At 37.9% G+C, this 15,955-nt stretch overlaps 1 protein-coding gene across 3 annotated transcripts in view; it reads left to right on the top strand.

Moving 5' to 3' along the window:
• wwox (WW domain containing oxidoreductase) overlaps nt 1–15,955 on the top strand; it is an 808,566-nt gene that overhangs the window by 479,320 nt on the left and 313,291 nt on the right. Inside the window, exons 9-10 of one of the 3 annotated variants that reach the window (XM_052027945.1) lie at nt 9,168–9,273; nt 10,944–11,062. The exons of the other annotated variants lie outside the window; for them this stretch is intronic. Coding sequence (XP_051883905.1) covers nt 9,168–9,273; nt 10,944–11,044 — 207 coding nt within the window. The 3' untranslated portion in view covers nt 11,045–11,062. Of the gene's footprint in view, nt 1–9,167; nt 9,274–10,943; nt 11,063–15,955 lie in introns of those variants that run through there. 3 annotated transcript variants of the gene reach the window in all.

Genomic DNA, 15,955 nt, shown 5'->3' with positions numbered 1-15,955 from the left:
TGGGGAAGGCAATCACAGTCTTGCTCGTGTAAAACAGAATGGTGTTGGCATATAAAGCCTCAAGTACACAAAATAGTTCTTTCAAGATTATATCGGATGTTAATAAACATTCTGAAGAGAAAGTTACTTCACTCACTCAATGCGACAGTGTACAGTGTCCTAGACCCATATTCAGCAGCCTTAGGCAAAATATTCATACATCACAGATAAGTTTATTGTAAATATAGATTCTAATAATTCCTTATGCAAGAAGCGATGTGTCTATTTCTTAATCCTCTTTGCGATGTCTTCCCTCCCTAGAACTACAGCTGCCTAACATAGAAGCACAAGCTCTCTGACTGATTGTGCTTCCAAAATACTTGTCCGTCAGTCACCAACTCATAAATGGAAACTAAATATTTTTAGCAATGAACCACAGAATCTGCCTCCATATCAAGTTTCATTTTAAAATGCTCAGACAAAACTTTGTTTTTTACAAGCCAGCAGATGGTATCTGTCGCAAACCTAAAACAACAGTTGATGGTCTATTTACTCTGAGCACTTTGGGGAAAAACAGCTTCCAAATGATCCTTGACAACTAAAATGAAAAATCGAAACCTTGATAATCTGTCTCAGTGTACAGTGCCAGCTACTTTCAACTGCACAAAGCAATTGGGGACACAGTACTGTGCAGTTGTCATGTATATCCACCCCATTCATTTAAACCTGTTGAGGACTGTGATCAGCTTTTTGCAATCAAATAATTGGTTACAAACTAAACTTTCCTCATAAGTATAAAGGTGCTTCATGGAATTGATGCTCTTTGCCACTGACTGGTATTTATTTTGACTTAAGAGTGGCATTGTTTGGGATTTGGAAGCAAGATACCCATTCACCTTTATTTGCTGATGCGAAGAGGCAAAATGGTCTGCAGAACCAACAACAACTGTAAAGCATTCATTGCTTCAAGGCATAGGACTTGTTGGAACCAGCCTGCTCTTGTTTATTTTCACTCTTGGAACTCTGAGAGTTAAGCTTTGTACACTATTGGGCTTATCTGCAATTCTTCCCAATTGGTGTTAGAGCAGAATTGCAGAGTTTCAGAGGGCTAAAGGAAGAAAGTACTCTGAGAGGACAGCATGTTTGATAGATTTCATATGGATTCAAACACCTTATTTTACTCCTATTATAAAATGCTTTTTTTATGGTGGCACTGGATTTCTTATAATTAATTCCCCCCCCACAGGATTTCAACAATTTCTGGTTTAATAATATGAATAGATGCATGCTTATCAGTGAGTGACAGTGTGCTGAGTGAAATCCTTTCTATTCAATGGTTTCAGCTTATGTTTAGTTTTAGTGTGTTAACCTGGAGTTGCTTATAGGGGTGGCAGGAAGAATTGCATCATATAAGGACATGAGTGATTTACTTATGAACACAATTTGTCAGGAATAAGGAATATCCTTTCTTCTTTATTGTTTCTCTTGTTGCCTTTTGGTAAGGAATCAAAGGTGTAATATAATTAAACTGGGAGATAATTTTTTATAACATTGGAGAGCACCTGTCTATGGAAAGTGAGCAAATATAACCTATGCCAGGGAATACTGCACCCATGTAGAACATAATTTTAAATATATGACTTATTGGAGGTGATTCATCACAATTTGTTTGTTGCTTATGTCTAAATTACAATTTTTGTTGGTGATTACATAGGAAGTAATACTTGAAAATGTTAATGACATTTTGAAACTTTTTCCGTTTTCTGATTGGAATTTTATGACTTTTATAGTTAAACTGTTGTTTTCTTTTGACAATATAACATGATCAGCTGTGTTTAACGGAGCTCAACATACACGTTTGATTATATTTGAATACATATTTGCCTGGATCTGATTCCTATGTCCGACAAACTGCCATGTAACACAGATACTTTGTTGAACCTATCCAAAAGATATTCGCCTGGATGTAGTCCATAATGATGTACTCCTTCCTTCTCCCTTTTGAAAGAGAACCTAAAATAAATCCCTCTCCTCCTCTTTCTCACCTTGTTAGTTTAGCAGACAAAAATGGATAAAGAAGATGGCTGAACTTATTTATCCTGAAAACAAGCAATGGTCTATTCTTTAAAGCATTTGACGGCTCCTGAAGTCCATTGTATCCAGTTTCTCCATCTTCACCATTTTTACATCAGTTTCATTCTTCAACTTTCTGTACTTTTAATAACCCTTATTTTCTGAAGAGATTGTGTTGGGTTTCATACTGACTGTAGCATAACTGTAATCTTAGTCCTTTGTCTTTGCTGCATTTTTTCTCTCTTTCTGTTCCTCCTTATATCTGCCTTTGATCAGACCTGCCAAGTGTCACTCAGTGGGAGTGACAGTGATTCATATGGATTTAAAAATCTGACCTAATTTAATGTGTGTCACTCTTTAAAATGGACACAGCTCCATATGTTTGAAAGGGTTTGCAATCTGTCTCTGTTGCTGATCATATATCTCACTCCTGACCTTTTTCCAATGTTGACAGCTGCCTGTCCTTTTCCCTCCACATGCAATATCCTCTTCCATCTCCTAACAGTTCCTGGTTCCATTGCAATGTCACAGAAGCAGTTGCTGCGGTTCCTACCATTGCTAAACTTACTTTGCATACAAGATTTTAAACGTCACACTATTTTAAAGTGCCTTAAGTTCTTGATGCAAGTATGTTGCTAGCTGCAGTTTAGCACCAGTTCTTGAAACTGTTGTAGATACTGGAAATGGACACTCAGTGCAATCTAGCTGAACATTTTGTTTCTTTTAAAGCAAGAGAAAGGCATAAATTGACTGAACCAACATAGCGCCAATTTATATTGGTTCTGACACAAGGTTTAAAATTTAATTCTGGCATAGCTACCCTGATAGCATAAAAACTCACGTGACCTTAGACAAATTGTCTGGGTCTGCTAAATAAAGCTCTATTGCAATATTGAATTTCTGCCACTAGAGACTCTCATTGAGTGATGGAAATTGCAGCTTTTTGTTTGATGACAGAAAACTGGTTACCCCAACACGACAGCTTATTACTAATTTTTCACTGGTCCAACGGATTTACTGATTGAATTTTCTCTCGCTATTCCCAGAACTCCAATCTTTGCATTTCTTTCTAATATATTTTCTTTTTATTCACCTGTCCCACTTTTGAGAACTTGGGATGATATGGCCTGATGTAAGGTTTTCTCTACTCCTCCCTGACAACAAACCTTGCCAAATCCCAAATGGCCACCTTATCGTCCACTATGACATTCCAGTTTTATATACTTAGTCTCACTCAAAGAGAGGCAGGAATAGCTATCAGTGTAATGACAAACCCTGGCCTGATTTGTGTTGATAGGATTTCTCTGCAAAGGACTCAAAGTCATTTCAGGCAGTTGTCTAAAGGATAAAACTTTCAACTCCCGTCGTTTCTGAGTTAATGTCCCAGATCCTGAAATTGAAAAGATTATACGAACACCTGCTGCACTGCCTGGTTTCCCCGTACTACCTCGGTGCACTGTGTTATAAATTGACCTGTATGAACGATATGTAAGACAAGTTTTTCACTGTACCTCAGTACATGTGACAATAATAAACCAATTCCAATTCTTCGTCCAATCACCAATACTTGGAGGGGTTATTTTCTGATACTACTTGGTTATTGGATAAGTTCTGGCAATGCAAAGGTCATTCATCCCACTGGAAGATAAAAGTTACTACTCCCGTGGGTTTCCATTTGCTGTTAATATCATTAACGCAAAAGCTGCTAAATTAAAAAGTAAAATATCTACAGCAATCCTGAACAATAAATTCGAGCACCTTTGTTCCGTCCGCTGCACTAACCGGGATCTCCCAGCAGCCAGCCATTTTAATTCCACTCCCCATTCCCACACCAACATGTTTGTCCACGGCTTCCTCTACTGCCAAGCTGATGCTCCTCGCAGATTAGAGAAATAGCCTCATATTCCGCCTTGGTAGTCTCCAACCTAACGGCATGAACTTTGATTTCTCTAACTTCCAAAAACCGCTCCCTTCTGTCCCTTTTTTTCCCTTATCCCACTGCCCCATTGCCCCATCTCCTTCCCCTCGCCTGCCCTCTCAATCTGCCCATTACCCACACATTCCTGCCACTGGTTCCCCTCCCCACCCCCTTCCCTTTATTCCATGGTCCACCTACCTCTCCTATCAGATTCCATCTTCTTCAGCCCTTTTGTCACTTCCACCTGTCACCTCTCAGCTTCTCGCTTCATTTCCACTCTCCATCCCCTCCCCCACCAGCCTATCATTCCACCCCCCCCACCCCCCAAACCTGGATCCACCTATCGCCTGACAGATTTTGCTCCACCCCTTCCCCCCTCCCCCCACCTTTTTATATTGGCTACCTCCCTTCTTTGTTTCCAGTCCTGATGAAGGGTCCTGACCAGAAACATCGACGGTCCATTTCCCTCTATAGATGCTGCCTGACCCACTGAGTTCCTCCAGCTCCTTTTTTGTGTTGCTCCAAATTCTGCAACAATCTTTGTATCTGAAGCTGAGTTGCTGACAGCATTTAACAAGTGTCCAGTTGAGCACTTGAATCACTTGAGCAAAGAGGACTATGGACCAATTGCTGGGCAATGGGATTAACACTGAAGGGTCCCTACTGGTAAGCATGGGTAAGATGGGCTGAATGGCCAGTTTCCATGTTGTACAATTTGATGATTCTGTAAAACAGAAGTGCAGAAAAATACATTGCAAAGAACCAGTTGGGGAAGTGAAATTTCCAAGAAGGGAATCATTTGTAAACTATTTTATCTTATGGCATGTCTCAATCTCCAAAAAAAAAGCACATTTGGAACTGGATGTGCAAGATCTTACTGGGGTGAGTAGAAGAAGGCTTGTACCTCCTCGCTTAATTTGTACCATTGGGATTCAACTTGGCCCATTCAAAAATCCTGTCAGATTTGTGTAATGAAAATAGAATAGGAACGTATGTTTGTTTTCATTTCATTTCACTTCTGAACTCAGCAGGGACCAGTAAGCGTTGCATCTGTTCCCTCTCCTGGTTGTCAGTCCCAACAACACACACAGGCAGTTATGTTGAAAATCTCATCCCACACTTACTGCCAGCTGTAGTATTTGAATGGTGCTGCACCACACCAACAAAAAATCACTGCTCCTTATTTTCCTTCAGATTAGCCAAAGCCATTAAAAGTGCCTCAGAATGCCAAGCAGCTGAAAATTTTCTCTTGCCGTTGCTCTTTTTTTTGATTGATTAAGATGCGTTTCCTTCTCTCCAACACTTCTTTCTCACCACCCTCCGAGTTTTCCCTCCATTTTCTTCCTCCTTCTGGAGACACTGAATCATTTTTAACCATATTAATGTAGCCATCAGATGTTCTTCAACTGCCTGCCCAAGTGCCTGGTTTACACTTATGAGGCTAAAGAATATGTATAGAAGGATATATTCAACCATGGAGTGCATTACATCCAGATCTAATCGAATCCTTGGTTGACAACTGACCTTTATTCATTTGTGGGATTTGGGCACTGCAGGACAACAGTTATTATCTGCCCCGATATAAGAGCCTTGCTACACTCTTTATGAGCACAACTCATATCAACCATATTGTTTTGAGTCACACATAAGCCAGTCTGAGAAAGGATGGCAGATTTCCTTCCCTGAAGGACCACAGTGAACCAGATGGGTTTTTACAATAATCCAGAGTTACTGAAACAAGCTTTTTATTCCAGATTTATTTAATTAACTGAATTTAAATTCCCCTGCTGCCATGGTAGAATATTTGAACCCATATCTCTAGATGCAGGCTTCAAGATTACTTGCTATTATCAATCTAACTACTATGCTTTAATATCCATTGTGTTCAGTGGGTAGCAGCCAGAAACTGGATCTAGATTTGTACTTTTTTCCCCTCTCCAGTCGAGTAAATTGAGGTAAACTGTTCTACTTCAACCACTTTCCTGATTGAGATTAATCACCAGGGACTAAAGGTTTAACCTGGGATCTTCCCAACCCCAGTTTCTCACCAAGCAATCTTTTGTTCACTAGATACTGGGGAAGGACATACTATTCCTTTTCATGTAAAATCTTGCCAAGTATATTTTTATTTCAAGTAAATTCTTACTTGTTTTAGTTTGTTCGAATAAACTTCATGTATATTTTACCACAGCTATCTCTGCCTTCAAATAGACTGCTTTAGTGTGCATCCTTGCAACACATTCTCAAGGATCCCTTATTCTATATTGATTGCAGACATTGTGTACGTAGGAGGATCTAGACCAAGCATTCTGCCACAATGATAAACCTACTGTATTGATTTGGGATGGGGGTGGTGGGTGGGGTTATGATTGTGATTAACATTTTGGAGGTGATCTCTTATGTTTCCAATGGATTTAAGAAAGCTTGAAAAATTAACAGACCTGCACAGAGCAAACCCGGTTAAAGAAAAACCTTAGACAAGCCTTAACTGTCTTTTGGAAATTGTGTATCTTGGATGATTTCGATTTGAAATATTCAGCTTTGATACAAAAAAATGTACTGCAGATAGAATGCAGTGTATTGTATAAATATTGCTTATATAATTACAAAATTGATGAAACATTGCATTTTTAAAGAGTTAATTAAATACTTAATTAAAGATTTTAAACAAAATTCAGGTTGGTCAGCTTCATGTTTCATTCCAAAGAATGCACTCGAAAGACTTGCAGATTATTGCTGATGCCCTTCAAGGTTAAATACCTACCGATGCTTATGTATCAAGCATGACTACTGTGAGGAAATATATAGACTATTGTTACCAAGGCCCAGGCAGGAGTCATTCCTTGTAAAAAGTGGGAGAGAGAGAATATTAGGAAGGGGAAACTGAACAGATAGTTGCAGTGTTATTAATAATACTAAAGTAATAAAATAAAATTGTCCTCTTGATGTGCATGTTTTCTAAAACCATCAGGCAGATTAATAATTTTAATAAAATATGGTATCATATTGAGTAATGACCAAAGTGAGTTGAACACGTGGGAATCTAGAAAGTAAGGTTAGTTATGAATTCATTCCCTTTACATGCATGAAAGTAGCAAAGTATAACCTAGTGAAAAACTGACTGACTTCCACAAGCTCAATACCCAAAATTTGCTGCAAGATTAGGAGGACAAAGTAAAAAATAAACAAGATAAAAATGGGATGTTGCTTTCTCACGAGGAACAGAGTGTAAGGCAAGGGGAACATTACAAAAGATCTGAATGTCCCTTATCCAAAAGGCCTTCAAAATTGTATTTGTTATCTGTTCAAAGTATAAGCAAGCATCAAACATGTAAATTATTATTAGTTTAACAATTTAAAAAACATTGCAGTTGCAATTCTGACAGCCTTAAAACAGACTTTACTGTTCAATTTAAATATTTTATGTTACCTATTAAATGACTCTACAAAATGTGTAAGGATCCTGATTTTAGAATGAGCTACTCTGTTTATGAACTCTGGTGCCATACAAAAGGGTAATGATGTGAATCCAGCCACTGTTAGTGGGCCAAACTTTAACTGAAATGCAAATGACAGTTTCTAAGACACTAAAGAAATATGTTGCTCAGATATTAAAATAACTTGGATGTTTAGGGACAAAATTATTAAATTTTTGCAATTCAATACTATTAACTTGCAAGCACTTTCTTTCCTGATGAATATTTTTCCAGCTGTAATTAATTCTTCAGTCTTAGGAGAGATGTTGATCATCTATATTCAGTTCTAGTTCTAGTTGATTGTTATGGACGAGGTTTTAGTCACCTTTGCCTCATTGTTTTTTAGATTTCATTTCGTTAAACTCTCTACCTCTTTCTCGACCTTTTAAAGCCTTCTCGAAAGCCATTCCTTAATCATCCACCAAATCTCTCCCTTCATTGCCTGCCATTTGTTTCCTGGACTTTTTACATTTGTGTAATGTTTTTGGACCTTTCTTGTATTGAAGTTGCAAAATGGATTCACAGCCATTTACAAGCGAGTCCAAATTAAAGGCAAGTATTTTGTCAAAGTATCCTGAGATCACAATCATGCGTGGATATATTTGTAAACTGCAATGAATTAGTGGGTGAGGGAGAAAAAGAAAGGAGAAAGACAAGAGAGGGCAGTAATTTCAAATACAAATTTATGTTTATCAACCTCCTTTGATTCGAAACCCAGAGGGTGGCTTTGAATTAGGAGCAAAAGAAAGGGAATATTTGGCTATACTTTGTTATAAAAACTGCAGAGCAATTTTCAACAAAGCACAAATGCAGCTAAAATGATAAACTGTTCATTATATTTCATAACTTAACATTGGTTCTCACAGTACAATTGTTGTTCAAATTCAACCAATACAAAAACAATTACAAATTTTACACCTGTTTTTAAATGTGCTTGTCCCTGAAAGTGGTAAATGATTGCTGCCATTTTTAAGATCACTGAAAAATTAGGTACCAGGGACATTTAATGCTTTTATTTCTGAACCAGAATTGTTTTCTGTGTGGTAGGAATGAATAGAATGTGATCCAAACTCCATGTTTGGATCTAATACAGGATTACATGGAGTTGGTAGCAACAGTTTATTACTATTATGGACTGAATCACTGTTAGAAATATCCGTATGCCAAAATTAAATAGATGTTGCTTTGACTAATAGGTGGACAAATTCTGCTGTTTTGAATGTGCCAGAGCTTATTTCTTCATCTGATTTTCCTCATGCCCTCCCCTCTCCAGGTTATGGGAAACCACACTTACTGCTTGTCTGAGGCAGCAGGCAACTTGCTCACACCTCTTGCAGAGAAACTTTGAGTGCAACTTCATGCAGCATTTTTGCTGCAATGGGCATAAATCCAGGTACATCAAAGGAATTACATCCCGGGTAGAATCTGCATAAATAGGGAAAAGGACTGAACATTAAAATCAGGAGTAGCCTTCAAACTGAGGACCATGGAATATCTGACCACTACAACTGAGTTAAAACTCTCTGTCAGTGAAACTTACCCTTATGTTCCAGTTCTCTCTAGATCAGTTCCTCTGGCCAGTCCTCTTGTATCTCTCAGGAGCACCAACATTAGTTAAAATGCTGCATCAGTGAGGACAATTATATAATGCTGCTGAAGAGACAAATGTCTTGTATCTGCGCACGTAGCCAAGCTAAGATCCACTGTCATTTTATTTTCAGTACATCCTCTTCTTTTCCTGGCTGGCAGCCAGCCTGGATTATGACCAGAATGAGTTTCAGGACCGGCACCGTATTTTGATGCAGCGAGGATTTCACAGCAATGAGAGTAAGTACTTTTCTGGATGCTAGGTATTGTTAGGTGTGAATTTTCAAAGAGCAGATGGCAGTGGGTCAATGCGCAACTCAGATCAAAACAGAGGGATAAATGGTCAAAATCTGAAATAAAACCCAAAAAAATTGCTAGTCTCGCAACATCTGCTGGATAAACTCAGGCACACTGACTTGTTCTCCTCTCAGGCCCTTTCTGAGCTGCTGTGTAGTTACTCAGTGGGGCTGCTTAATATCGCGAGAATGAACTCTCAAATTGTCATTTTTTTTAAGTATATATAATTTCTATTTGGGTGTTAACTCTCATATAAGTGCCCAAAAGATAGATGCAATAAATGCTGGGGAAAAAGATAATATTTAAATTAGATGTTTTATGACTTGTCTTCCTCAGCTAATATGATTAATGCTCTTTGACCAGCATTTCGATCGTTAAGACAAATATATGAAATGAAAGATTCACTTGACTCTGTATTGAAAAGATAAATTAAAATGCTCTGCAACTTCATTTATTGCTTAATTATTTGCCATGAAATATACTCATACATGTAAGTAGTTTAAATATTCAGACTTGCACATTAAAATGATGCCCATGCTAAAACTGAAAGGGTTTCAGCGCTTAACAAAGTTATTTTATTGTTTCCTCAGTCACCAGCAGTTGGTAGTAAGATTAAAAAACAGTGAAAGGACTTGCTTTCTCTGTTTGTTCCTGCAGCCCAAATCATTTTAGTCTTGTTTAACCTTTTTCTGTTAGCAAGTTGAAACACTTCCATCAAATGGGTAATTCTGAAAGACACCTGACATTACTACAGCCGGAAAACAAAATAACAAGTGATTAACCTTCTGAGCTCACTTGTTCTAAACTGAGGCTGGCTCATTTCCTGTTAAAGCAGGAATGTGGCTGTCTGGTGGAGACAGGCAAATGAGTAAGTGGGAGCACAGCTTTGCACCAAAGGCAAGTCAAAAGACTCTTTATCTGATCAGTGCAGGTAACTGTTGAAAGCTGGCTGGTGTTCATGTCTGCTTTCATATGTCATTTGACCATGTTCTCATTTGACGCTGAATTTTGGGTGGAATAAAAGGCTTAAAATTTGGCGTGGCTGAGGTTAAAACTGTAGGTTTTGTAAACCAGGACAGCCTTCCTGTGCTATCAAATAGGGTTTTTCTTAATTTAGGTGCTGGTATAAAAAGGGGGTACAGAGCTGTAAATAATTTCCGAGTCATGCACTGCTATTAAACAGAAAATGAAGCCCAATTCACATTGTCATACAAAGGGAGGAGTTTTTTTTTAGTTCATGTTGATGTACTTTTTAGATTAGAAGAGGATAGCTATTTCGCCTTTGGGAAGAACAACAAAATGAGCTGACTAGGATAGATGCTGTGTTTGGAGATACAATATACAAGAATGAATCTTAATTTTGACACACAATCTGCAAGGTGCTGTATGTGTTTATAAACAGCATTGGATGTGAACATTTTACAGAAATCACAGTGGCCCTTTCGTAAACCTGGTATCTATCATGTGCTACAAAACAGTTTGAGATCTATAGTAACATCCAATAATGGTATTTCTAAATAGTATATATGATTGAAGCTTCTACTTCCTCAGAAGGCGAAAGAAATTTGACATGTCCCAGTTGATCCTAACCAATTTTTATCGATACACCATAGAATGCATTCTATCTGGATGCATCACGGCTTGGTATGGCAACTGCTCTGCCTGGGACCGCAAGAAACTGAACTACAAGAAACAGAATTGTGGACACAGCTGAGCACATCATGGAAACCAGCTCCCCTCCATGGACCCTTGTCTATACTTCTCGCTGCCTAAGTAAAGCAGCCAGCATAATCAAAGACCCCATCCACCCCGGACATTCTCTCTTCTCTCCTCTCCCATCGGGCAGAAGATACAAAAGCCTGAAAGCACGTGCCATCAGGCTCAAAGGCAGCTTCTATCCGCTGTTATAAGGCTGTTGAATGGTTCCCTAGTATGATAAGATGGACTCTTGACCTCACAATGTACCTCGTTTTGACCTTGCAACTTATTGTCTCCCTGCACTGTACTTTCTCTGTAACTGTAACACTTTATTCTGCATTCTGTTATTGCTTAACTTTGTACTATCTCAATGCACTGTGTAATGAATTGATTTGTATGAACGGTATGCAAGACAAGTTTTTCACTGTACCTCGGTACATGTGACAATAACAAACCAATTCAATGAAGAAACATAATGAACATTCTGCCATCAGTGTTTTGATAAGTAACATATGTGGTGCAGTGGTAATGGATAGCAAACAAAGTCTATTGTGAGCATGAAAAGGGGGGAATATTCCCAAAAGGTGTTTTTTCCTTCATTGTACAGTGCATTAACTTCTACTATCTTATTTAATTTTAGTCTTATTGTCCCAAACCTTTACCATTACTCTTCTTTAGGCAAGAGTTCTGATACTTTTGTCAGTGATTGGTAGTGAATTTGGAGATAAATAGTTCACAGTGACCAAGGCAGCTACTTGAGTGGTCAGCTTTTGTTTGCCACCACCTGGCCAATGTTCTTCCTGACGCATTGCAGTCAGAGTTCTGTCACAAAATTCACCAATCTATGTTGTAATGTTGCTCTTTGTTTTGCAAAATTGGGAATTTATTTAAATATCTATATAGATCAATAATACAAACTTTGGATCGGCTATCACTAGACAACCAGGTACCAGATGAAATCATTTCATTTTTTGGAACAATAAAATTCATATTTTTAACATTGGAATCTCCTTTGAGTCACTGAAGTTGGTTTATTACTTTATCTGCATCATTTCCAATGCAAGAAAGATAAAACCGGGAAGGGCCTTCTCCCACACATGAAACCACTTGCATTCTGTGGCTGGGTCATACATGGGTTTCAATTGTCCTTAAAATACAAATTCTGGTATGTATGTCACTAGGTTAGCAGTTCTCATCTCTGAGTCAGAAGGTTGTGGGTTCAGTTCTGCTCCAGAGATCCGAACACAAAAATCTGGCTGTCATTCCGGTATCGTTCTGATGGAATGCTGCCCTGCTGGAGATACTGCCTCAGTCTTAAACCAAAGCCCAGTCTGTGCTCTCAGGTAGCCTTAAATTATGTAGAGGAAATCTGTTGAGTTATCCCTGGCTGTTCTGCACCTATAAAACTAGATCTTCATCCCCTGTTGTGTGGCCAGCAGGGAATATTTCAAATGAAGATGAAAAAAACTGAAGATGTTAGAAATCTGAAACAAAAAGAAAATGCTGGAAGACTATTTGACGTGAAACATTAACTCCTTTTGTTCCCACAGATGCTGCTTGTCTTGCTGAGTGTTTCCAGCATTTTCTCTTTTTATTTGAGGTAAAATTGCCAGATAGAGTAAGTGTTTGGTTTCTGAAATGTGGTTCCATTGACTTTCGGCAGCAGAGATCCACGTTTACAAAATGAAATTCAGAATTTATTAGATAAATCAGAATGTGAATTTTTACCCCATTGTGTTATATATTAAATTTCACATTAATTTTATAAGGAAAAACTTGAAAGAAAGGGAAAGTCCCCTCTCAACCTTGGGATAGCACAAACCATTTACAGCCAATGAAGTACTTTGGATGTGTAGTCACAGTAGTAATGTATTAAAATGTTAATATGGTGTAGAATAAATCTGTGATTTTTTTTTACTGCAATATGACAGCTGCCATTCTTAGTGTGTGTTTGGATTTTCAAAAACCACAAAATTGTGCAGTGATTGCAGACTGTGCTGAAGATACGAACGGAAAATGTGGGGGAAGATGATGAGACAAACCATACTTGCTTCTAAATCAAGCTCCAACTTATGCTTTCATCACATTATCTATTTTAAACGCTTGTGATCCAAAACAATGTATTTGCGGTAAAATATCTAGTCCTTTGTTCTGAGGAAATATATCCACTTCAGTACTGAACCATTGAACTGTTTTAAGCCTCGGGTTAGTTCAATTTCAATAAATAACTTTTCGATTACAAAAACAAAGCACTTTGGTTTTCAAGGCATACGGCAGCATTCTATTTCAAGTATTTTTGTTTCAATGTGTGAAATGTTTAATTTAAAAAGTGTGGAAAAGAAAGCTTCTGTGTAACTCTACAGATTTAAGTTATTGATTTCCCACACAACAAACACTAACATTTTCTTTGGGAAGTTGGATTCACAATGAGTAAAACTGCAATTCTGCTTTTTGTAAAATAAAAAAAATTATGTTATCAAAATTTAGCAAAAATATTTAAGTTTTCCCAGTGATCATTTATTGACTTTTTTATTTTATATAAATCAGCATGTGAGAAAATAAGATAAATTGCATTTATTCAGAAGTAACTTGTAGGACATCTTCTGTTAGCATTCCAACCAGAGAGAGAGAATCTGCAGTAAAAACATCCACATTTCAAAAACACTGATGTCTCACTAATTAATGGTAATTAATTGTAAGTAAATGGATTTAAATTAACTTAGGAGAAAAGAAAGCTTTCACAATGACAAATTATGCTGTATGTAATTGTTTTTTTATTAACATCAAATAATGTAAACTGAAGGACACCAGCCTACTCGAAGAGTTAGTACCTAATGTTCCATATCAGATCCTTACAATGTCATAACTGAATACAGATTAGGCAGTGTCCTTTTATGTAGGTTGAACTGGAGAGAGAGAACCACTGCTGCTTGCCAACAATATTATCTTGGTGAAGCCCATTGCTTCCTCTCCTGGTTTACAAAGGCAATGCCCACAAGCATGCAGAGCTGTGAAGCAAGGGAGTTGGGGCATTTGGGATGTATAGTGCATTATTGTTTCATTTTTTCTGGGAAGTGAAACACATTGAATGCACAGCAGAGAACGATGTGCAGAAAATACAACTGCTGTTCTGTAAAGTTCCTCTTCAGCAATAGGAAAGGAAAATTTGCATTGCTTGGAGAAAATGTCTCATGAACGTAGGTTGCATTCAGTTTGCCTTAATTGCCTGGGTCAGCAGGGTGTGAGTTTATCTTGCTTGTTCATGTTATAAGCGAGTGAACTATCTGCTGCTGCTGCTGCTGCTGTGCGTGTGTGTGTGTGTGTGTGCGTGCGTGTGTGTGTGTGTGTGTGTGTGTGTGTGTCTCTCTCTCTCTCTTTGTGTCTCTATTTATTTGTGTCTCCACCGACCCGTAATTCCCTTCCAGTCAGAGCACTAAGCAACCCAATGATAAATCTGTGAGGTTGACAGTGCCTTAGCCTAGTGCTCCTTTGCCCTCAATTTCAGTTAGACGGGCCACTGCAAGCTTATTACATACTGGTTATTCTGTGACTTTGACTTGTGTACTGGTGAATGTAGAAAAGAAGCTAAGGACAGTGAAAAAAATACCTGGCCGAAACCATCTGGGGGAGAAAAGTGGGGGAAGGAAAACAGTTTTCATTATTTACTATCTTCATATAAAGTCCATAACACTCAGAAAAAAACCTGCTGGAAGAAAACACTGAAGAAGATGCACTCCCTGGATTCTGTAATTGGCTGGCCTTGGTGCTTAGGTCCACTATACCTACAACTTGCTATTTTTCATGTAAAGTTAGACAATTTGATATATGTCGCTGTATTGGCATTTCCAAATTACAGAAAATAATTACTTGAAATGTTAAAGGTTCTATTTGATGCAGTGTGCAGTGTAATTAGAAACTTCTGTTTTTGGCGATTAGTTTTGAGCAAGATTGCACATCGGGTATTTTTAATTAATAAAAATTATCACTCAGTGTACGTCAATTTTTGGATCTTTTTAATGTTCAACTAAATCAAAATTGGCAATAATATCAGACCTGTCAGTCTTTACCCGAATTATTTCTTCCACAAAATCTTCATTTTCTTTTCTACCCCATATCTGCCCTCATTATTATTCGTCCAGCCTTTTTCACCACTGTCACACCAGTGACCAGCACATTCCCGATACAAATGAGATTTGTCAATAGTCTAAACGCGCATTTTGATAGTTACATTTGATGTCCTCAAAGCAACAAAGAATGAGAATGTAAATTCTGCATGGTTGACATTTATTGCTGGCACAATTTTTAATATAGAGATCATTATGCAGTCACCATGGCTCAGTTTCAGAGCCATATGTTTTCATGGATTCACATAGTACAGTGGTTGGCTACTCATCCCATTGCACCCATGCCACCTTTGTGGAAGAGTGATGCAATTACCCTCACTGTGCTTCTGTTTATTCTGCGGCCCTTCAGTTATTTTCTTTTCAAACGTAGAGTCAGTTCCCCTTTGTGAATTCCTAATCAATTTGCTTCAACTGTCTGTTTTTGAGGTAGTGCATTCCCGGTTGAAACAGCTCACTGCATGAGGAAATTTCTCCTCTTCTCTCTGGTTCCTTTGCCAATTGCTTTAACTCAGCTTTAACTAGTTTCTAATCTCTCTTCCAGGGGAAACCTTTTCTCCTTATCTTTATCAAAGCCCCTCAAGTTTTGAGCACCTTTTTATTAACAGATGAATTAATTGGTCTTCTTCTATTTGCTAAAGACTAAAGTTGAGCAGGAGACTGAATTCACAATGTCCCCTTTTAGAATCTTTGTTCTTATCGCACCAAATATTATTGCTTTTAAATTAATTCTAGTTTTTAGAAATAAATATTGAAATGTGAGTCAGTGTATTTCTGTAGGAAGACAAATAGATGCATGCTTAATT

Source organism: Pristis pectinata, chromosome 13, assembly GCF_009764475.1.
Source record: "Pristis pectinata isolate sPriPec2 chromosome 13, sPriPec2.1.pri, whole genome shotgun sequence".
Classification (NCBI taxonomy): Eukaryota; Metazoa; Chordata; class Chondrichthyes; order Rhinopristiformes; family Pristidae; genus Pristis; species Pristis pectinata.
The sequence above is the reverse complement of the archived record's forward strand: the minus strand, read 5'-3'. Positions and strand labels throughout refer to the sequence as shown.